The 23,040-nt window shown below is 43.4% G+C and overlaps 1 protein-coding gene across 3 annotated transcripts in view; it reads left to right on the forward strand.

Annotated features, from left to right (window-relative positions):
- DENND5B (DENN domain containing 5B) overlaps window positions 1-14,828 on the forward strand; it is a 112,716-nt gene extending 97,888 nt beyond the window's left edge. For all 3 annotated transcript variants that reach the window (XM_017804834.1, XM_017804835.1, XM_017804836.1), the window contains 9 exons: window positions 1,426-1,554; window positions 2,878-2,999; window positions 4,739-4,884; window positions 6,692-6,810; window positions 7,881-8,068; window positions 8,729-8,811; window positions 8,957-9,083; window positions 9,893-10,067; window positions 10,883-14,828. In XM_017804834.1, the coding sequence (XP_017660323.1) occupies window positions 1,426-1,554; window positions 2,878-2,999; window positions 4,739-4,884; window positions 6,692-6,810; window positions 7,881-8,068; window positions 8,729-8,811; window positions 8,957-9,083; window positions 9,893-10,067; window positions 10,883-11,066 (1,273 nt within the window). In that variant the 3' untranslated portion in view covers window positions 11,067-14,828. The remainder of the gene's footprint in view (window positions 1-1,425; window positions 1,555-2,877; window positions 3,000-4,738; window positions 4,885-6,691; window positions 6,811-7,880; window positions 8,069-8,728; window positions 8,812-8,956; window positions 9,084-9,892; window positions 10,068-10,882) is intronic.
- The last annotated feature ends 8,212 nt before the right edge of the window (window positions 14,829-23,040 follow it).

The raw sequence follows: 23,040 nt of genomic DNA on the forward strand, positions 1-23,040 counted from the left end.
GGTGCTTCAGATATGTACATACAGCACTGAGCCGTGGATTGTGAAGGTAGACCTGTATTTTGAGAGTTGGAGCAGCCTGATGGAGAGCAGTGCAGCTGGACTGTGTCCAGTATCCACTTCATTTGTGCAGAGTGAACTTGTATTTCCAGACAGCACTAAGTTGTATTTGCAAATCTGCCCTAGAGGTCCTGGGCCTGTCGCGTTAGAGGCTCTGTAAACAAGAGAGTACTTTTGTCAAATAATGCAGGATCTAAATATAACATAAAGCACAGGCTTGGGTGTAACAGATGGGGGAAAGCACGAGACAGTGAGACTATAGTAGTCAATGTAAAAAGCATCAGTCACAGCATGACTTTGTTGGATTTCCTTTGGAGTAAATATTGCCTAGCACTCAGCAACGCGTGGAGGGCTGTCAAGGAAGATGCAGGAGTTGGACAGGAAATCGCAGCAGGGATCTGTTCAGACTTCAGCTGATGGTAGTTGGAGCCTGCCACAGAGATTTGGAGGGCTGAATCACCTGTGCACTTAACAGGCAAACTGCAAGAAAATGAAGAAATTGCAGTCTTTTTTTTCTCCTGCTGGAAACTGTTACTCATTTTTCTTATTGTTTGTTTAACTACGTGGGGGTTTTTGGAAGCAGCTTGGCTTTGCCATGGCTGCTTTCTTCCTCTTCTAAAACTCCCTGTGCTCTAAAACTAGAGTTTTCTGGCATTCTCCAAACTGAAATGTGGGAATTTTAAAAAAAAAGAAAAGCAAAACCATAGAAGAAAGCCCCTGTGGAACAGTTCTGCTTTCCTACAGATGAAGCATGTGGAAGTCTGTTCAAATTATCACTTACACAAGGACCTCTTATATCTCTGAAAATGTGATTCTGCTTGAGGCTTCCTGTTGCTGTTTTTGCCCCAACAGTCCTCTTTTTCTTAGATTTCCCATTGCTGCTGCCTCAAGGGGTTTGTAAGAGCCTTCAAAGTAGACTGTCGTTTGGAGAAACTCTCAAGATACATGTTTGTCCTCTGCCCTCCCAGATGCACCCTTTTGATTCAGCAGCCTGAGGAGGCAACTGTGATATAACTGGGTGTCACGAGGTGGCTGCTTTTTTTAGGCGTTAGCGGTGTCCATGAGGGCATCTACTTCCAGCAATGCAGGGATGAGCAGATTTACCCCTACTTACCTTGGCCAAGCAAACACAGAGCAGCTGATTTGGGCTGTAGTGCATCGGGAAAAGTTACCCCATGTTCTCATGCCAGTCTGGGGCTGCCAGGGATCTCAGTGCCACAATGAGGAGTTCTGGGGGGTCCTGCTGGGGGTCTCTGTAGAATTGATGTCAGAAGACATCTTCCAGTTCAGCTGCAGCATCACACTGGATGTTGCCATTTGTAGAATTTTTATGATTCATCTATTTATTTTCTTTCCCACACATTTCAGGCATGTTCAGAACATGAGTGAGATAAAGACTGATGTGGGGCGAGCCAGAGCCTGGATAAGGCTTTCTCTGGAGAAGAAGCTTTTATCTCAGCACCTGAAGCAACTGCTTTCCAACCAGGCACTTGCAAAGTAAGCTGGCTCCTTTTCTCAGTGCTTCGCTTTCATGTCTGCCTTAGTGATGTCTCAAGGTGCTGCTGCTTGTGGCACAGCCACACACCCTGTTTGGGTACTGTGGTTTCCAGCTAGAAGTGATTGAAGGCCAGAGGGTAGCTGGGGGAGGAGGTACTGCCCACCCAGCAGGGCAGAACTCTGCACGTCTGCATGGAAAACGCATCACAATTTTCAGGAAGGAGGCATTAGGTCGTGGTCTGATCAGTGCATTGATCCAAGCCACATCACAGCCCCTACACTCATTGTGTCTTGTGCAAATGAAGCAGCAGGGACAGGAATGCCCCATCTCACAGCAGCCCTGCCTTAGGCTGACTCCAGCCAAGCACAGGCCCCCATCCTGACTGCCCATGAGCTGGGTCAGAGGCCAGCCCTCCAAGCCTGCTCTCCCAGCTTCGCCTCCTTTTGCAAGCACAGGCACTTAGGGATCGCCTGTGTAGATGTCCCCTGACTTCATTTTCTCAAAACAATGCATTTAGTAAAAAACCCCCAAACCTTAGGAAAAGAAAACATCCTAACTGTCGAAGGTACTTCTGGCTCTGTCATGGGTTGCATTAATGATTTATGCCAAAAGCTACCAAATACTCTGCTAGCGAGAAGAAAGAGGAGTAAACTGGAGGCAGTCACATCTTGGGAGTTCAACTAAAGGCATGGTGGCTGACCTGTCTTTTCCTGAAGGTGCATCTACGTCTGCCTACCTCAGCAATTCTTCAGGAGTCTGTTCCCTTCAGACTACAGGCCTTGTCACAAGCTCTGTGCTGTCTCAGAGCGGGGCCAGTTTAATTTCTGGTGTGCCTTTGCACTGCTTAGGGCAATCGGTGATGTACACTTGGGTCCCTGAACGGAGAGAGTGGTGGGAGGATCCCATCTGCTGCTTGGTACCTTCAGCTTAGTTTTCTCTGCCACAGTATGGAGAAGAAGATTAGACAAGACCATTCCAGAGTGGGGAGATACGGGGAAGAAATGAGGTTGCTGTTAGGTTGGTCCAGGTCTGCTGCTGTGAGTAGTGTTGGTTCATATCTGTGCCTTGCAGCAAACCCAAAACTGATATGAACTCTGTGGCCTTACTGTGGGAGCGTGGAGCCAAGAGTGGTCTGTAACACAGATGTGTAGCAGACTTACACACCCTCCGTGGGTTTCTAGCAGCTTGTGTTGGTGAGGAGTCATACCTGCCATTAAGATCCACTCTTCATTTGATATTTTGAGATTCAAACACCTTTTAAGGTACGTGGTGCTTTTTTCAACAACAGCAACAAAAATATGCAATGTCTTTGTTTCTACCAGGAAGCTTTACAAGCGTTACGCTTTCCTGCGCTGCGAGGAAGAACGGGAACAGTTTCTCTATCACCTGCTCTCGCTCAACGCTGTGGATTATTTCTGCTTCACAAGCGTCTTCACCACAATCAGTGAGTTGAAGAATCAATTTTTTTCCCCTGAATAAAAAGTAGTTGCTGTCATGATTTGTAAGAGACAGTGTTGCTGGTGCCTGAGTAGCTGAGCCCTTATCTGGAAACCTTGGTTGTTGCTGAGAGGCTGCTGGGTGTTGCTCTGGGAAACCAGCTGGAGGGGCAAGGTTGTATGGAAGTGCTCTGGATAAGAGCATTGCACAAAGGAGAGTAATCAGCAGAGTGCCACTCTCTGTATAGTTTCTTTCATCTTCCCTCCCAGACAAGTCCTCTACATCCTAATGCTTCTTTCTGGTCTTGCATTAAGCGTGCACCATAACAGCCTGCTCTCCTCAGACTGAGAAGGAGATGGAGGATTGGAGGATGAAATACATGGGACTTTGTGCTCCACTGTATATTTTCAATCTCTTTTTGTCTCTCCTTAAATGCCAGAAAGATTCCCTCTCTCATCCTCTCTTTTAAGGAGGAGAGCAGAGGTTGGACTGATATCTGGAAAAGAATCTTTTGTTTTTCCAACACTGGTCAATGTGGAAAAGGCAAGGTCCCATGAGATTACCTAATTATTTGGATTCACCTGGGCAGTTCTTAGTCTTCATTTCCCTGCCTGTTCAGAGTGAAGTGAAGCAAGCTTTACGTGGCTGTCAAAGCAGGCACTCATTCTACTTTTTCTCCTCTTAAAGCAAGAAATCTCCTCAGAACTAACACAGCGCAAAGAGATTTATTCATCCTTGATTACCTTATTTCTGCGGGGCATCCAGCTTGACAGCTCTTCCCTGTAGGACAAGTGTTGGAATTTGAGAGTATTTTTTGAGTGCAGTATCACTGGATGGCACACAAAAGTAAAAAAGGTTGGCTTAGCTTCCCCAGTCAAAAAGGCAGCTTGTGAAACATAAGGAGAGAGAGAATCTTGCAGTGCTAGAGATGCAGTATCAGGAGTCAAATCCAAATTGGGGTGGGTGGCAGTCCTTGTCTGAAGCATGTATAGGTGGTACAGATTTAAAAGCAAAAGAATAAGAATAATAAACGAGGGGGTATCCACAGAGACGCATCATACTTGAGACTTTGGCCATGCCAGCATTTCTTACAGCAGCCTTTCAGTACTTGAAGAGGGCTTGTAAGAAAGAGGGGGACGAATATTTTGTCATTTATCTGTTGCAATAGGACAAGGGGTAATGGTTTTAAACTAAAAGAGGGTCAGTTTAAATTAGCTATAAGAAAGAAGTTGTTTACTTTGAGGGTGTGAAACCTTGGCACAGGTTGCCCAGAGAAGTTGTGGATGCCCCATCTCTGGAAACATGAACAACCTGATCTATCTGAAGATGTCCCTACTCACTGCAAAGGGGTTGGACTAAATGGCCTCTAAAGGTGCCTTCCAAACCAGACTGTTCAATGATTCTGACATTCGTTTCCCTCGTATCCTGCCGTGTACCCCCTCCTCCCCGGATGCTGCCGCAGGCGGGTTCGTCCCTTCCCTGGGCAGGCTGCGGAACTTTCCCTGCGCTGCCCCGGCTCTGCGGGTTCTGCCGCGGGGCTGCAGCACCACCGTGCGGCACCGCCACCCCCTCTGAGCACAGGGAAGGAGGGGTTCTCCTTGTTTGTTTGCTGAGACAGGGGACAAGAACTTCCCTTCAAGGGGAAGGCGTGCTTTGCTCCAGAAATCGCCTTTACTGTGAGAAGAAAAAAAAAAAAACATCAAGACTAATGTACTTCCCTCCTCCCCTTCCCCGCCCTGTTCTCAGTGATCCCTTACAGGTCAGTGATAATTCCCATCAAAAAACTGAGCAATGCAATAACCACGTCAAACCCCTGGATATGTGTGTCAGGAGAACTAGGAGATACTGGGGTAATGCAAATTCCCAAAAATCACCTAGAAATGACGTTTGAGGTGAGTACATGCTCTTTACATTTTACTTTTCAATTTGAAACGTGCTTTCAAATAAACATTAATTTGGTCAGGGGTTATTAAGAGCAGAGCATTTCAGATTCTGTCTCAGTTTTTAGGGTCACTGTACATTCAAATATGTACAAGAAAATAGTGCTGCCTGCCCCTCCTGTGTGAGATGAAGGTTTCCTATGAGCAGATACCACTCTTAACCACAGGCTTCACTGCCATCCCTGTCCCAGCCCAGGACTCCTCACCTAGCCAGTCTGTTTCCACATCTCATTCCCTTCCATGCCTCCTTGCCTATTTTTCCCTTTCACCCCTCATTTCCAACTCCTCATCTGCCTTCCAAGTTTCTTTTCCCTTCCCTTCTTTCCGCTTACCACCACCCAAGTCCCTTTCTACATCTGGACAGCTGCTTGTCGAGCTCCTTGTCCAGCGTTACTGCTTTCCTTCCAACCAGGCAGTCCAACCCCTGAGCTCTTCAACACCCCAGCCTCTGGTGCTGGCCCCTGGAAAACCCAAGAGCTGCCATCCCCACCAGGTTCTCTTCTCTGAGCTTGCTGGGGTTTTCTCTTTAGGTTTGATTTCCTGGCGTTCCCCTCTGCTTTCCTGCCCATCAATTACAGGTTGGCTCCGTGCCACACCAAAGCAGCTGCTAGAGGGAATTGCAGGGAGAGCCCCATCAAGCTCCTGCAGCTCCCTCCGGGCTGTACCATATCCATTAAGGAGTGATTCTGTAGGAAAATCTGCTGCTAAAATTAAGGTTGTATCCATGGAGCATATGCAGACTGACCTTCAGCAACAATAGCAAAAAAAAGGCTGTTGCCAAATATAGGTAGATTTTGACATAGGGAGGATATTTTTGTGATAAATGCCTGCTTCTCATTCAGATACTACTATTTTGCAGAAAAGATCTCCAGGCTTCTAACAAGCAAAATGACGTATTTCTAAGGACCATATTAATGCTATTCTGGATTATTCTTTTGGCTGGAACTTTCCTAAAATATCAACTTGGGTAGCCATCCACTATGGAAAATGTCAGCCCAAGCTGTGCTTGTTTGGCAGTATTAGAAGCAATGAAAACCAAGGTCTTGCAAGGGAAGTGTTTAGGTGATGTTAACAGACGTTCCTGCCAGCCCCACCTACAGTTACATAGAGCACTGGAATTCACAGCCCCTTGTTTTCCTTTTTCTGTGACTTTATGGTGCTAAGTCTCATGTAGGTGATTTTTGTTTGGCCCCAAATAAGCATATCGGGCTCAGTTCAGCGCACGCTGTGTCTCACCTAAAAAATCCACTGTGCAGGCTCGAAGGGTTAATGACCTTTCCCAAATCTTCACTCGCAAAGACTGGCCATTATTATTAAATAAGCATATCAATCTCTGAAAATAATAAAGGATCTAGGGACTGCTTCGTAGTATAGGGTGAGCTGACTGAAGGTCAGTATGCTCTAAATGCATTTTTGAAAAGCTGTTTTTATTGAAGATCTATTTCTTCTACAAAAGCACACCTTTTTATCATCTCAGCTCAGAAATTTGTAATTAATACTTCTCAGAAATATTGAGTGAGTACTCACAACAAAGAATATAATCTCTTCACAAGCTTTTAATAGTTTTATTTCTTTGCTCCTGTCTTAAAATAATTATAGAGTTTTTCAAGATGCTCTGCATGTTTGGTTGAAAATACTTGCTCTATAAATCAAAGGAAACTGAATAAAGGCATACATTTGAGACCATATGTGTGCATGTGGTGGGGGTGTGTGTTGTCTGTTGTTTTTTAAATTAAGTAAAAACTGTTACTCCTTTCAGTGCCAGAACTTAGGGAAGCTGACGACCGTTCAGATTGGCCATGACAACTCAGGGCTGCTGGCCAAGTGGCTGGTTGATTGTGTCATGGTCAGGAATGAAATAACAGGACACACGTACAAGTAAGCAACAAGTCTTAATTTTCTTTGTCTGAAATTCTTCTGTGCTGAATTTAAAGAAATCAAGAAGGCATTCACCTTCTCCTTAGTTGGTGGAACACTGTGTGGGCTGATTTGGGTCCCCGATAGGGTTGGGTTGGTCTCCCCCACCCCCGGTTCTCTCATTTCAGAAGGCCTAGTTGAAGTTAGATAATCTGATAAATGAGAGTTTAATGTAGGATTTTCTTTGCATGTTTCTGAGACAGGACAGACAGTATAGATACTTTTGAAGTGATTCATATGTTTTTGTCTAATAATTAAATCTCTTGTTTTAAAGTACTGTGGTAATATTGTGCGCAAATTAACTCTTTAAACCCTAAGAGCTGAAATCAGAGTTGGCAAATCTTTGGTTTCTTTTTCTTTTAAGAAACTCTGATTACAAGAAAATAAAAGGTTTTGATGATTTCTTAATCTTCTATTGAGTACATACCTGTGTCAAAAAAATCTCCTAACTCCTTGTTGGTTTTACAAAACATCTGGCTAAGCAGACTTAATTCTATTAAATGTGAACTTGGAAAACTAGAATGCAGAGAGGGGAGCTCCAGAGCTCAGAGTTGGCCACTGCATACAGGGGAAAGTAGGAGAAAATGGGGTACAGGGGCTGGGGGTATGGACATGTGCATGTATTTCATTAGGACTGTGTATGGAGTCAAAGAGTACAGCAATAAAATGTGAGGTGAGTATAAGGAGATGTCACAGCTTCATCTGGGTGGGAACTCTCTGTGGGGATTTAGTTGCTAATCATCACAATGTTTTTAAAGGCTGAATATCAGTTTTGGTTGCAAGTGCAAAAGGCAGAAAGCAAGATGTGGACTGTGAAATACGTGTATAACCCAAGCTTTGCGTATTTCCTTTCCTAAGGATGATCAGTTGTGGTGCGGGGCTACTGCCTGCAGGGTTCTGGTCTGAGAAGTTTCAGGGTACCGAGTACTCCCTGCCTGTTCTCAGTGTTTTCTGGATGCTAGCTGTCCCTCTTTGAGATCAAGCTGCACTACCTGTGTGTCTGAGCTCTGCTTGTCCCGGGTATGTGGCAGGTTTCCCTGTGGGCGATGGCTGGGAAAAGGTGTCGACGATGGCAGTTTGGAACGGATACTCATTGGAGAGCTGGTGTCCTCCACGTCTGACGAAGAGCTGGGAAAGCAGTGCCGGACCCCACCCCAGCAGAAATCTCCTACTGTGGCTCGGCGACTGAGCATCACTTCCCTCACAGGGAGGAACACCAGTAAGTCCTTTCCTTTCTCCCCAGGGCCCTAGAGAAGGGGGCAGCAACTGCTGAGAAGAAAAATCTCCTGTGAACAGGAGAGGTCGTCCTGAAGCAAGGCTTGGTGCAGAGCAACAGCTGCAAGCTGATGACTTTTTCCTGCCCCAGTTTGTGTTTGCTCTGTGACGCACACGTTGCCTCTTTCAGTGTCCCCATTTGACAATTGAGGGATAATAATCTCTTTCTTTGGAGCATGGAGATGTGAGATGAGGCAGGAGGAGGCAGCAGAATTTGCAGTAGCTGATGCTGCTCAGCTTCCCAGCTCACTTTGCAGTCAGTGGGAAGTTCTCTCTGAAGGGCAGTTCAGAGCTTGATGTGGATGCTGTGAACTGCCTTCCAGAGGAGCATATCTCCAGGGGGACTTTGGGGGACATCAACTTCACATCCCTAAAATTAACTTTTATGAGTAACTGCACCTGGCTACAACAGGACATGGGACTGTAAAGGTCATGCAAGTCTTTCTCTGCTAAAGCATAGTGTAGATCCTGGTCATACATCTGTCCAGCTCCTGTAAAACTAGAGGACGTGACTGCTGAAATGCCAAGCCGGGAAAGATGTCCAAGAGTAATGCAGCATTTAAAAAACACCACTTCAGCTAGTATGCTCTCCATCATTTCACAGAGCCTAATGCAGGACAGATCCAAGAGGGAATCGGGGAAGCTGTGAACAATATCGTGAAACACTTTCACAAGCCAGAGAAAGAGGTAATTCCTGCTTTTCATTACTTACCTGCATATTTTCATAAACAGAAATGGAACTGAAGTACCAGTAGATGTACTACCTTTAGATTTGAAGTTTCTTGCATGCAAACAAGGCAAGTTGTATTTACCAACTCTCCCTTTCCCACAGAGGGGGAGCCTTACCATCCTCTTGTGTGGAGAAAATGGTCTGGTTGCAGCACTGGAGCAGGTCTTCCACCATGGATTCAAATCAGCTCGCATTTTTCATAAGAACGTCTTCATCTGGGATTTCATAGGTAAGCTGCTAGGTGATTTGGAGATAGAAGGGAAAGAAAGATTAGAGCAAAATGACTACTCACACACACAGACCTCGGATTCTCATCAGCTAGGGTGCCATTTCTCCTGCCAAGCACCTGCTCCAGGTTGCTTAAAGTCAGTAAGAAACCAGATGGAAGATGAGAAATACTAAACTCTGTGTAAGGAAAGAGTGCGAGCCTGTGCAGAAATTTAATACTTCAGATTCTTGTAATTTATTTGTAGATGAATGTTCAAACAGCTACTTTTCTACCCAGAAAGAAAGTAGGCTGGAGGTCAGGGTAGAGTAGGAATTGATGTTTGGAGGAGAGGTGGGAAAGGGCAGGGAATGAAAGGTTTAGATTTCTAGTTGCTCTTGAGAACTCTCCTAATCCCTGTGCTGGCCTTCTGGTGATGCTTAACCTGTAGGCCTATGTTGCAGTAATTTAAGATGTACTTACCCCTTTAAAACGGGCTCACAGGCTGAGATACCTAGCCTGAGGTTCAGTGCTTACTCAGAAAAAGCGAAAAATCAAAGCTGATGGTATCACTTACAGTGAAACCCTAGATAGGTGCTCTGGAGCAGCTCCTTGATGTTACCTGGCTGTATTAGACATCAGCCGGTCTGACCACTGCTGTGTCATTGCAAAGGTGGACATGACCACCTACCTGTGATCTTCAGAGCGAGGAATCCATATATAAACTGTTCAAGAGCTCTCAGCAGGTTGTTCTTTTAATGCCTCCCTCGTGTTATCCTGTGTCATAATGAAGTACTTCTGCTCACCGAGTTCTGATTTTCTCCCTTCCACAGAGAAAGCTGTTGCTTATTTTGAAACCAGTGATCAGATTGGAGACAACGAGGAGGCCCTCTTGCTTCAGAGATCTTCATGCAAAACCTTCTGTCATTACGTGAATGCCATCAATACAGCTCCAAGGAACATTGGAAAGGATGGCAAATTCCAAATCCTGGTTTGCCTGGGGACAAGGTACCTGACTGCTCTGCATTATATGTGTGCTCTTGCATCAGACTAGAATATTTTTGCACTGATGTTATTACCTTTAGTCTTCCATTTTAAGGCATGCCTATTTTAGGCAGCTCTAATACTATGTGAGAAAATTGAATCAAAGAAGCAGTAATGATACATGGCTAGTGTCTAAACTGCTAAAAATGTTTTGAGCTTTTTTATAACTGTTAGCTTGACAGTCATATGTATGAAATCTGCCTTGAAACGCTGTTTTTGATGAAGTACTGATTTTGGGAATGCAGAGTTCCTTTTCAGGAGCTGGTGAATTTCTAAATCCTCATTGAATTGCCTATGAAAACGAGTTGTCTGTTATAATTTTGACAGAACTATTCTAGATGAACCTTTCTTTCCTAATAGGATATTTTCTGTCTTGCACTTGGAAGGGGGGGTTAGTTGTATTTTGGAGGGTGGAAGTTGATATGCCTAGAAATAGGTACCATTTTTGTCTTGTCTGCCTGGATACTTGGAAAGCCAGTTGGAAAACAGTCTGTTGGGTTTCATCTGAGTTTTACTTTCCCTGTTCCTGATCTGAAGATGTTGCTGAATTCTTACAAGTGTCCGGTTCTGCTGACACCTTTCTATTTTCATTTCTGCAGTATGTAGTATTTTACTAACAAAATCAGGAGTTGTAATTACACAGGAAACATTTATGTGCAAACAACACACGCCACTCACAAAGAGGGACTGCGTGTTTTGGGTTGTGTTCTTGGAGAAGAATTTCAGTTTGAGATCCGTTGTGCTTGGTGCTGAAACATTTCCTTTCATCCCCTTTTCAGGGACCACTTGCTCTCTCAGTGGATCCCATTACTGGCAGAGTGCCCGCCCATTACAAGGATGTATGAGGAGAATGCTCTCCTACGGGACCGCATGACTGTCAACTCCCTTATCCGAGTGCTACAGACATTGCAAGATTTCAACATCATCCTAGAAGGATCACTCATCAAAGGAGTGGATGTTTAGCATGGCTTTGCTGAGAACTTCATTATTCCTTTCCCAAGCAAGCAAACCACAGTTGGAGACCTGTCAGGACTTGAACACGATGGTAGTGCACCACTGTAAGGCAGAGCTGCCGGTTGAAGCGGAATTGGGAAGCCCGGTTTGTGCCCGATGGAGACTGTCCTATAAAGCTGCAGAAAGCTAAGATGCAGTATTGTAGTTTATTTGAAACAGAAATTTAGTACAAAAATAGAGTATTTTCATGTGTTTAGATGTGTGTAAATATGCTATCTTCTTTAAGAAATTATATTACTCTAAGAAATTTTTCTTAGACTGAATGTTCTTGTTCTGACTATGAGTAGGTTAAACCCAGGGGAAGGACTTGGGGGAGGGAAGGACCAAGGTGGGAAGGGATGCCGCTACTTGCTTGCAAGGAAGAAGCCAATCAGTGTGTAAATACGGCGCAAACTCAGCAGGGCTTTTTTCAGGTATTGCAAATTAATACAGCAAATATCCTTATGTAGCCATTGTGATTGTGTCACTCTTGGAAATGTTGTAAGCATATGCTGGTTTACCCTACTGTACATGGTCTCTCTTAGTTTTTAGTTTGTTTGAAGACTCACCTTTCCATGCATGGAAGTTGTGAGCCATCCATTTTTTTTTCCTGTGAGTTCTTTTGTGTCACTTCTCTTGATCTCCAAAAGGGGAAACGTGTTGAAATGCTTAAAAACTGAAGAGGAGGACTGCTGTCAGCTTCAGAACCTGAGGCACCATGAGACACCTGTTTAAGCAGTGCTGCTGCAGCCTGAGATGGGAAATGATGGCTTGCTTGACTCGCTCACTGTGTCCCTTCTCTGTCTACACATCCTGATGATTCCTCCCGACCATCGGCCAGTTTATGTTGTGGATGACCTTTTTCTTTTTTTCCCACATTGAGGAATTTGGTTTATACCAAATTCTTGCTGTACTTGAGAAGAATCATTGCTGTAGAGCCACAAACACCGATGTTGCTGTGCTTCTGAACTCTATCAGTTGGCTTTGAAATGCTGACAGATTATAAGTCTTCCTTTATCCTGCAGAATCAGTGTTCCTAGGGGAGTACAGGATCTTTGATTACTTTTTTTTTTTTTAATTTAAATGATCCAGCTACAAAAAGAAAAGGATTTAAGTAAAAGGAGGAAAAAATGAATCTCACTTTGGTATTTTGAGGCTTCTCTCCTACACTTTTTCCAGTTAATGTGTTATTAATATGGAGCATATATATAGATGCAGCTCCTAATGAGGAACTGGAAGCAACTGAAATCCTGTATGCTACAAATTGAACAAGAGACCGTCTGAAAATCATCTTGTGAATACCACGCAGCAAATACGGAGAGTATTTTCCGTTCTTGTGGATGGGAGTCGGAAGGATCTGAGGACACAGTTAGCTTCACCTGGTTGTAGGTTTTGGAGGTTAGTTTGAATATAGGTGTTTGCTTCCATTTGCTTATTCCCTATGATATTGGGCATTTTGTCAGTGGATTTCTTGGGAAAGACAGTCTCACTGTCAGCTGTGGCTTGGGAAAGGCCCCTGACTGGTACTGTAAGTGTGCTGCCTTGCACTGTGCTCTCACGTGGCATTAGAAAGGACTTGGGAATGGTGGACAGTAGCAGGTCTTGGTGTAGTGTGCACATTGTGGAAAGAGGGATGAGAGATAAGGAAAAGGAAAGAGGACGAGAATTAGGGTTTGCTTTCTCACCTACCTTTTGTCAAGCTTCTCTACTTTCCTGTGGTCCTCCTGCTGTCCAGTTCTTAAAACGGCACTCACTTTAGTGTCACAGTTTCACGTCATATTCCCAGCCAGAAGAAAACTCTTCATGTGACTTTGTTTCATTGGAAAGGAGAGTTTTATGTTACAGAAGTTTTTTTTTGTTTCTAAGAAAGAAGTAAAATAACACTGTCAAGGAGTCTTCAACTTTAATGAGGGTTCCAGCGTTTCGTAACCGTTTTTAACTCCTGGGCTTGTGCTTCCTTAAACTAAGTTTGTTCTAAACAGCACTGCCATGTCACTGCTGTGGGTGTGAGTAACTAACATAAAGTCTGTGAATGGTGTCACGAGTTAGACATCTCTCTTACCTTTCCAGAAATGTGAAATTTGGGGTGTTAAGGTTTTCTGTGTGGCCAGGCAAGTCTGCTTAAAGTCAGATGCATGACAAACCTTCAGCAGCAGTTGACAATGCATTCCTAGTACTTAACTCTGTCAATGAATTATACATTTAGCACCAGAAACCATGTGGCAGCATTATTTGGTAATGACTGCTTAGGATGTTTTGATTTCTATTACAGCTCAGGCCTTTTATGTCTAATGACTGCTATACAGGATTTTTTCACGCCCAACCCAGTCTAAGTGACTTTCATTTTACTGAAATAACCACCTCTTTAGTCTTTGGATTTCTTCACATCATCATCTGCATTTACTAGCTGGATGCTTCCCAAAGTATACTGCTGCATACTTCTCCAAAGGCTATATATGACTTAAGCAGTCATAACATTCATCTGACATGACAAGGGTTAAGCACAAGCAGAGTAAAGTAGAAATGTGGGCACTTCTAAAGGTCATTCATCTAAATGAATAATCCACATGAAGAGAAAAAGGCAATAACTACATGAAGTCTTTCTTAAGTTAGAAGAAGCGAAAACCTGAGAATTTTAAAAATTCAAATCAGGGCCTTTCCCCGTTTCAAACTACATTAAGAAACCTTTGAGCACTTAACACAACTTCACGTCAGCTTTTTCAGCAAGTGTTGACTTGTTTGGTTTTGTCAGGTTTCACATCATATTAATAATAATACAATAAAAATTATGTATGTCTCATGTTTCCTTGTAGGCAATAAACCACTCTAAGGTATGTTGAAAGGGGCACAGCTGAGTGCCTCAGATTCCTAGAAGACTAGTTCTTTGACAACCTCGGGAGTACAGTTCTTCGTAGTGAATTTTTATTCCACCATGTATGATTAATTTTTTAGCAGACTACTTTTGTTTATTGGAAACTGTGAGTTTTTTTCTGTAAGGTTTACAGAAATCATTCTACCCACGGTGAGAAACCCATTGGGATTCTTCTAAGCTAACACAGTTTTTACTTCAGTGTTAAAGCACCTTCTTTGGTTGAGAAAGGGAATCTTGGAAAAGACCAAAGCTCTCTGGTATCTACTTTTTAAAAAAAAAATAAATTACTCCTATCCAATGCCCGTCTGCAGATGTCTGAGTTTGCATAGTCCTGTTATACTAACACCCAGCATGGTAGCTTGAGGGAGTCAGAGAATCAAATGCCTCACTATGTACAAAATATGTATTTATAATTCTCTGAAATAAATGAAATCGTACTGTTTAGTGAAAAATCTGCTCATGTTTATTCCAAGTTGGTTTGTGTAATTAGATATCATTGTTCAAAAATGTGGGGTTTTAGGATAGTTGCGCAACAGCACATTTGAGAAAATTCCTTCTTTCAATCAAATGAAGGTGCGCATCTTAAGGGGAAATATTGTGTGTTACACTTGAAATGTACAAATGTGCCCTGTATAGCTTAAAATGATCCTTAAATGTCTCCATTAAGTATATTTTGTCTTTACATTACTACTAACTGAAATAAGAACTGGATTATTTTCAAGACGACGTCAGTAAAAGTATTGCTATATCAAGCACTTTAACATACATACCACAAACCGACATGGGTTTTTCAGGTTTTGAAGTACATTGAAATACAGCTTTTCATGCTATGTCCTTTACAAATAAAACTGTGAGAATAATGGTTGGTGTCACTTTCTCCTTGCAGAGGAACCAAGAGATTCGGGCCTCAAGCAGAAGAGCTGCTCTGAACCTGGAGGGCATGTTCCATAGAAGGAATGAGTCCAACAAAATGATTCAGCTGATAGTGACTCCTGGTAGTGGGAACTTGCTGCAGCAAAGTAGGGGAGAAGGGAGTCTGAGGGCCTGCTCTCAAAACTTGTCCTTCTGCCTCCCCTGACACAAAGGAGAGGCAGAGACTGTGCTGAGCCTGAGCAGGTCTTAGGTCGAAAGCAGACTTAGGTGGAAAGCATGGCTGATAAAAGGGAAGAAATGGGATCCCAGTGAAGCTGAGTTCTAACCAGGGTGGTATTTGCCAGGCACCCTGGGTTCCTTTGCTCTTAGTATCTGGAATAGTGGGGAGAAGGAGGGTAGGATCCTGTTGGCAGCAAAATGGCAAGTGTGGGAAGCAAAAGTGTTAGAAGCAAAATGGGAACTGTAGCCAAGGATCTCTTTCCTCTCTTGATGTGAGCTGCTCTGATAATTTGAAATGTTGGAATGAAACTCGTGTCCTCCAGTCTGTCAGTGTGTTGTGTAAGAAGAAGGGTTGATGGACAAGAGAGAGATGGATGCCTGCAACAAAAAGATAGTGAAATGCCCTGCTTTTCCAGGTTGGACTGGATTTTCAGAAATTTCCCCCATGTCCCTCACAGCTCTAGATCTGGTGGAATTTGCAAAAATAGAATTTTTGAAAACTTGATAGTTGAAATGCAGACCCCTGCATGTATGTGTGCGTGGCATGTGTGAGGTGGGGCATGTCTGTTCACTCATGTTAACTCTCAGTTTTGAAAAGGCAGAGAATCTCAAGAGAGGACTGAAAGTCTCAGAGCTTAGGATTATATATGTGGAAATCCTGAAATATATTATTTGCTTATGCTGGTGTTTATCAACAGTGTTGCAGCAAAATTATAGGATCCCATAACTGTGGATAAAATCCATAGGGCTGCTTGTTGTCAAATGTCAATGGGAGGAGTGGCCGTGCTTAATACTGCACCTGCTTACTAAATGTGTTAGGCTTATGTATGTAAATTAGAGATAGTGAGATCTGAGATCTTAAAGGCAGCAAGTACTTGAAGTATGGCAGGACCAAGCTTGTCCAGATGAGGAAGTGCAAATAACTTCCTCTCCACTGCACTGTCCTTGATGAAGTCTGGGAACACTGCAATGTTTTCTGCAAAGGGTAAGTAGAAGAAAACTGAGAGAGTGGTAGGAGTTGAAAGAGCTCACCAACCTTTTTTTCCTTCCAGCATTTCAGGTAAGCTTGTATGATAAAAAAATTATGCTCGAGTTAAGAGCCTGACTGTCACCCCATCAGGCTCCTGTCATTGCGGTCATTCCTATTTTCTCTCCTGCTGTTCCATTAGATATGTATCATTATAAGCCGGTTTGATCTCAGCACAGGATGTGAAGGGAGTGGGAAGATTTCTGTATGGGTTTGCTATCTGGTGGCTGGTTATGGTAAACTATCCGCCAAAGCACTGCAGAGCTGATTTGCCAGTGGAAAGCTGGAGTTCTGTGGGAAAGCTTGACACTTTAATGGGCCCATCCATATTCCCTGCAGACCTCATAGGGCATCTCAGATCCTCTGAAACAGCTTCTCTCAGAATGTGACCAGACAAATTATTTTCTTCTTGAACCAAACCCATCTTTGTCTTGGGGGTAGCAGAGAAGCCACAGGGGGAAACACAGCCAAAGCCCCCTGGTCTTTACCCACAGTATATTTTTCAAAAGACATTACTGTAAATGACCTCACTGCTATGTCATCTAGTGACAACCTTGTTATCACTCAATAATGAGTTCAGCGGGATCCATAAATGTAAAATAGTTGTGGGTTCTATCAGAGAGACTCAGGTGTTCGTACCAGTTACTCTGAGTAATACAGTAATATATGGACCTCTTGTTTTTACATGACCTCTTCCCTGAATCCACTGACTTTTAGACGTGGCCAAAGCAGCCAGTTACAATGGGTGAATCGTGGAGTGGTCTGTTCACCCTGTTTTTGGTGTTCAAGCCCTGTGTAGGGTGAAGGGCTAAATAAGTGAAGATGGTAAATGGACAATTGAGTTTTATTTGTAAAGTGCATTTGGCAGGACTGTTCAACAGATATAATCCCCAAGAAGATCTCAAATGCTTATCACAGGGCATCTCTTCTCCCGGCAAGAGGCAGGCGTGGAGAATGCAAGAGATGTCCTAATCCTCACACAGTGCATTCGGTGATAGATTTTCTCCTGCTCCCACAGCCAGATGATACTGAAGCCTAAACTAAAGAAAAAAAAATAAACTCAATAGTAGCCAGATGTTGGGTTTGGTGCTCTGCAATCCTTGCATTCTCCTGCTTAGGAACACAAAGGCTGGTGTTAGCCTAAGGAAGCCATTTTCCTTGCCCTGCCTCTGCAGCCAGTGGGAAAAGATGGGCTCCTTTAGTAGGCCTTGCAAGGAGAAACCTCACTAGGCTGCTTTTAATTATGCCTAGCTTGTCCCTGAAAGCTAAGCTAGCATTAATCTTTATGAATATTCCCCCCAGCACTGCCCTCCCATACTGACTTCATTCCTTCAAAGGCATCCAACTGATATATTGGCATGTTCTTTACACTTTAAAAAAATGAAGAGTTTACAAGCGTGAAAGGTTAAAGTGATGGACTCAGGTAGTTGTATTTTTACAATATACTGATAATTTAGATATGAAGACAAAGTCCTTATTTGTCTTACAGAGGCACAGGAGAGAGACCAGAAAACGTGGCTTCAATTTTTAGGTCTCCCTAACTTTCACCAAGAACTTTAAGCACTATGCTTACTGCTTATCTTGCAGTTAGGGAATGCTGGGACTTCACTGGAGCCAGTCTCTGCCTCACCAAGGTAGGTTGTTCAGCCTTTGGGTCAGCAACTGCTCATCCTGCATCCACTGGTGTGTGACTGAGAGCTGCTTTTCAATGCTGCTGTGACAGAAGTGGCCTGAGGTCTCACCTGTGGTTAAATCCACTTTAAAGGCATTGGTAAAACCTGTTGATTTTTGGTGGTGTGGGCATGTGCCAGTCTGTCAAGCAGTATATTGTTAGAGTTTTGTAATCATTAGGAGAAAAGAACAGGTTTTCTTCCTACTTAGCTACAATACAGTAATTACTGTTACTATCTGCAATGTGATTAAGCACTGCAGAAATGCATATAAATACTTGCTTGTGTGAGGATGGCAGCCAATTCCCTACCAAAAGGGAAGAAGAGGAAACAGATACTTGCAAAAGCAACTTCCCTGGCTTTTTACCGTGAGCCTACAGCTCTTCTAGGAGGTACAGACATTCATTAACATCAGGTAAATCATGTCCCCTCTCTGCCCCACAACATGTTCCTGCTCATTGTAAGCCCAACTAGATCATCAGCCAGAAAATGCATGGAGGAAGACATATGTAGTGCTCACCAGAGATCTTCAGTAGTAGTCAGAAATTGTCCGTACAACCAAGAATCATCTTTGTGGTGGTGGTGTTTGGTTGTGATTTTTGGGTTATTTTTAAAGGCATGGATTTAATTTCAAATTAACTGGGAAGTCAGACCCAAGACTATGCTTCTGTACTTGAGGTAGCTGTGAACTCTTCCATGAAGTGTCCTTAGCCTGTTACTTCTACTCAATGCTCTCACCTGAATTAAGTTTACCTGCTTGCACACATGCAGCTTTTGAACTGTCCTTACCCCATGTGATAAATAGGATGTGTTCTAAATTGGATCATGAATATGAACCCACCAGCTTGGAATTAGTGTGGCTACTGGCTTGCCTGGGATCTAAACTTCTCTCAGATGGTTTGTGGTTCCTGACTGTTTAAATAGTATGAAGCTGGCTGAAAGTGGGTGTAGTGCACAGGACATTCTCTCCCATCCCATAAAATTACTTTCAGAAAAACTGCATTCAGGGAGCATAAGTGGAAACATCACTCCATGGCTCTGCCCAGCTTTCATGTTCTTAAAGCTGTGGAAAAGGTTTCCATTCATGGTAACAGGAACATGGGAGAACTAGGAAAAACTTGCAGACCAGAGAAGCTATTTAATTCATCCTCGACATGGACTCTGTTAGAAGAGAATTTCAGATGTCAGCAGGAATTTGTGCTAGACAGGGGTAGTGTGGGTAGCTGTGTTCAGTGAGAAACAGGATAGCTGCTCTGGGCTTAGTCATTTGTGTTTAACTGGCACAATGCTAAAAAGTGAGGAATGAACTAGCTGATCTTCAATTCAAATGTGTGTTCTGGGAAGTGCAAATACAAGTTGATCCACCGTGGCTTGCTGAAGCCAGTGAAAGTTCCTAAAATTGATGAGTTTAGACAGGCATTCATGAACACTGTAGTCTGCAAAACCTATTAGTTTGTGCACAGAAGAGAAGTAACTCTCTTATGGGAAAATAATAAAGTGACTACTGTTGCTACTTTCAACACACAGTGTTTATTAAGACAGTCCCAGTCTTATACATAAGAGTTGGCTTCTAGGTGATCTCAGCATTTTAAGTACAAATACTTATCTCTGTGAAGGGCCAGGCTTGTGTTAATGAAGATATTCAAAAGCCTTGTGTTCATCTCTTGGCTGAGATAGCCTAGAAGAGAAAAGTGGAAGTACACAGGGTCTGACAAGCAGAAGATTGACCATGAAGACTGATGGTGTTGACTCTGTGCAGAGTTGTGAACGGCATGGCTTGTCTTATCACGAAGTGCAGGATATTCTGGGCAGATCCCTCCCAGCCCAGTATCACAGATTACATTCGTGGGCAAATCTGAGACCCTGTTCACCACAGTAGAGCAGGAACCAGCCATAGAAGACAACAGTACAGGCATGTCCCTTTTTTTGCTCTCCACAGCTGCTCCAGGCTCAAGTTATCAGAAGCATTTTGCAACTAGATGCACACGTCCATTTTCCATTCACACCTGGCCTGTAGCCGAATTAAGTTTTCCTTTGACATTGGACGTTAAACTGTTTGCAATGGTACCAGCTCCTGCAAATGTCCAAAATGTTGAGAAGTTTTCATGCAAAAAATTATGCAGGGCTACTTACAAGTTTTTCCAAGGACTGCAAGCCTAATGCCTTGTCTAGTTCTTTTCCCATCCAAGCTAGCCATGTTCCTGGTGATGCCCTAAGCTGAGTTACTGAGCAAGGTTCCTTCTCTACAGAGTTTCCTCATATGCCCCTCTCTCACCTGGACTTTGTTTCTTCCAGGTTTCATAAGCAGGGGGATTTTGAGTGACTTTTGTGCTGAGAGTAAGGTTTAGGAGGGGAAGAAGGAAGCAGCAGCAAGATGGGGGAGGAAGGAGTCCATAGTTTATTGAAATGGTTCTCAGCAGGCAGTGTTTCCATGCAAGCAACCTCCCTGACTTCCCCCACCAAAGTATTGCTTAGAGGAGGATGGCAGGAGGGCTTGTATTCCTTTTGCTCCTCCCAAATGTGAAAGAGACTTTCTGGCTTAGGCAATTTCTCAATAATAATGAAAAACTATTGAGGACTCCAGGCACAGTACTCCCTGTAACATCTTAATCGATTTCCCCTTCCCCCTCTTTTAAAAAATACTTGCCTGCAAGGGCCTGTTCTATTTTTTTCCTGTGTTGGCACAGGAACCATGGGTAAGGAGCTGGTAGATGATGGTAGCAGCTCTGTTTGTGTCTGTGTAATAACTCATGACTCTCTTACTCAGCTAATTAAAACCAAAAGCCCTCTAGCTACCCTGAAAAATGTAAATAACATTTATTAAAACATTGTTCTGTGGTATAACCAGCACCCAAGTTACAGTAAGGCTGTTATGAAACAGGATTTTGCTTGCAAAGAAGTGGATGGCTGCAAATCAAGTGTATACCAGGCTTTCTTCATGCAAGGATTAAGCTGGGGACAAGCAGAAGTGTGTACAATTAAAAATGTATGAAAAGCACAAAGAGAAACAGCTGGCAGGGGCCAAAGCTATCTGAATACCTTTGCATTGTGCTTTGCCCATCTCTGGATTTAGCACAGATATATGTGGTGTGATATATGCAGTGAAACAAGATTTTTCCAAGGGCATTCTGTTCTTAGCACAAGCAGCAAGGAAGTAGGAAGATGAAACATTAAACACATTGAAGTAGGTGAAAAAAGTTTTGATGAGACAGGAGAGTGTTCTTGAATCTCTGGCTAAATGTGCAATGCATGTTCAATAGCAGATCTGCTGTAATGTAAAATAAAGGCACAAAATGTGATTGTTAAGCCAGGAACAAAGTTCAGTCCAATATAAGGACACACAGCTATTGTGTATTCTCATTTATATCAAAACCCAAGTGTGTTTTGTACAAGCACAAAATGAACCTTTAGTGCAAAAGCAAGTGAGTGAAACTCCTTGGTTGTTCTTTGCACCTGATAAAGATGTTTCAGAAAAGGCCTGATGTAATTCTTCTCCAGTTGTGACAATGCCAGACTAGCTTGAAAGGATTTGATCTGACTTCTGAGCACTCTAATCTGAGTCTATCAAACCTTTAAAAGATAAAGAAATTAAGAACTCTGGGATTACGAGAGCATGTAAAGCCTTGTGAACATTCTAGCCTTGCTGAGCTGAACAGCATCGGCAATCCTAAACCCCTGTTTCTTAGAAGGAAATTGCAGAAACGTTTAGAGAAGTGCTTCTGTTTTCATGCAGAAACAAAACCACAGCTGAGATCAATAGGGTTGCCAGCCCTGAGGCGGCTTGTGTGGCAGCACGGATGAGGCCAGGGCTGGTGGAGAGTCTAGGTTCACAGGCAGCCAGCCAGTGCTATTCCACAAAGTTTTTAAAGTGAGAAAGGCAAGGGAAAAGGAAAAAATGCCAGGAGAGTGGGCAAAACACTGGTGCTCGCTCCCTGCTGCTGTGCTGGAGCATGAGTCAGAGACCTGGGTGAAGGCAGAGGCAGCTGGAGGAGGAGCAGCAGCGTGGCAGAGACCACACCAGCACGTCAGCAGTGGTGGTGCTGGCCCCTGTGAGGAGGAGGAAGGAGGAGAGAGCTGGAGGGAGGATGTATCTTTATATTTTTTCCTAACAGCTGAGCAGGGGAATGACATGTAAGTGAAACCCTTGAAATGCAGAGATAAAACCAGACTTAAAAGTCCACGAAGACAACAGGTGACTAAGCACAAATCTGGTGACTTTTGGCTCAATAACATAGTCCAGATCTGTTCTTTACTGAAAGGCCTGTGTCAAAATCCTTCAGTAGAGATGGGGTTATGTTTGTTTTGGGTTTTTTTAAGCTGGACACAATGATGCAGTTTACTTTCCCAGGATAGGAGGCTCCACTCTGCTTCAGACACCATGTGTGGCTCTTTTGACAGCTTTGTGGAATGGATGCTGTCGCTTACTTGATGACTACTTTGGAAGATGTTTTATTTTAAGATCATTTTATGGTACATGTACTTTGCAATTGGTTATAGCTGAGTACTATTTCTAATTTTCCTTTGACTCATGTTATTATGGGCATTATTTGTGCTACCTCAGAGAGAAACAGGAGTTTTCTAGCAACAGGTTATTGACTGACCTTAGGGAAGTTGGGTGCTCCCATTTCCTTTATATGGAGAGGGAAACACCAGGACCACACCTAGAATATAGGTGAGTTTTAGGAGCCCTCAGTGCCAAAAGAGAACTAGCAGTGAAGGGAACTTGTCGTGTTTCTTGAAGAGATTTATAGATGTTTTCAAGTTTGAAGCAGCTGTCACCCACCACATCAGACTAACCACTTAGTAGGGCTTCCAGACTGATGGTAACAGGTTGCACTCCATCAACTCAGCCTGAATTTCTATAAGGAATGTAGTTAAGATGCCATAGCCAGCTACTCTCAGTGTTTTTGCAAGGACTGTACGTGAATTTCACACAGGCAGATGACGTGTTTTACTCCTGTCTACCTACCATGGCAGCCTTGGTGAATGGAAAATGAATAACTGCTACCACAAGAGTTGCCTGGAAACGGTCCTGTATCATTTAGAGTATGACTTGCCTGAAGCATGACTGCATGTACCTGTTGGGGGGGAGTCTGAGTCTTTCTCTGTGCATTTAAAGCACTAAAAACATGTGGAGCAGGAAGCAGTGATGACAGCAGATTATATAAACCCAGCAGGGAGGCGTGCTGTTGCAAAGCAGAAGCTGGCCAGCATGAAGATGCACCAAAATATCTGGAAGGCAAAAAGTTGTGGAGGTGTCACTGCACCCTGCTGTCCCCCAGA

This window comes from Lepidothrix coronata, unplaced genomic scaffold (assembly GCF_001604755.1).
Source record: "Lepidothrix coronata isolate B3197 unplaced genomic scaffold, Lepidothrix_coronata-1.0 Scaffold10, whole genome shotgun sequence".
In the NCBI taxonomy this organism is placed as follows: Eukaryota; Metazoa; Chordata; class Aves; order Passeriformes; family Pipridae; genus Lepidothrix; species Lepidothrix coronata.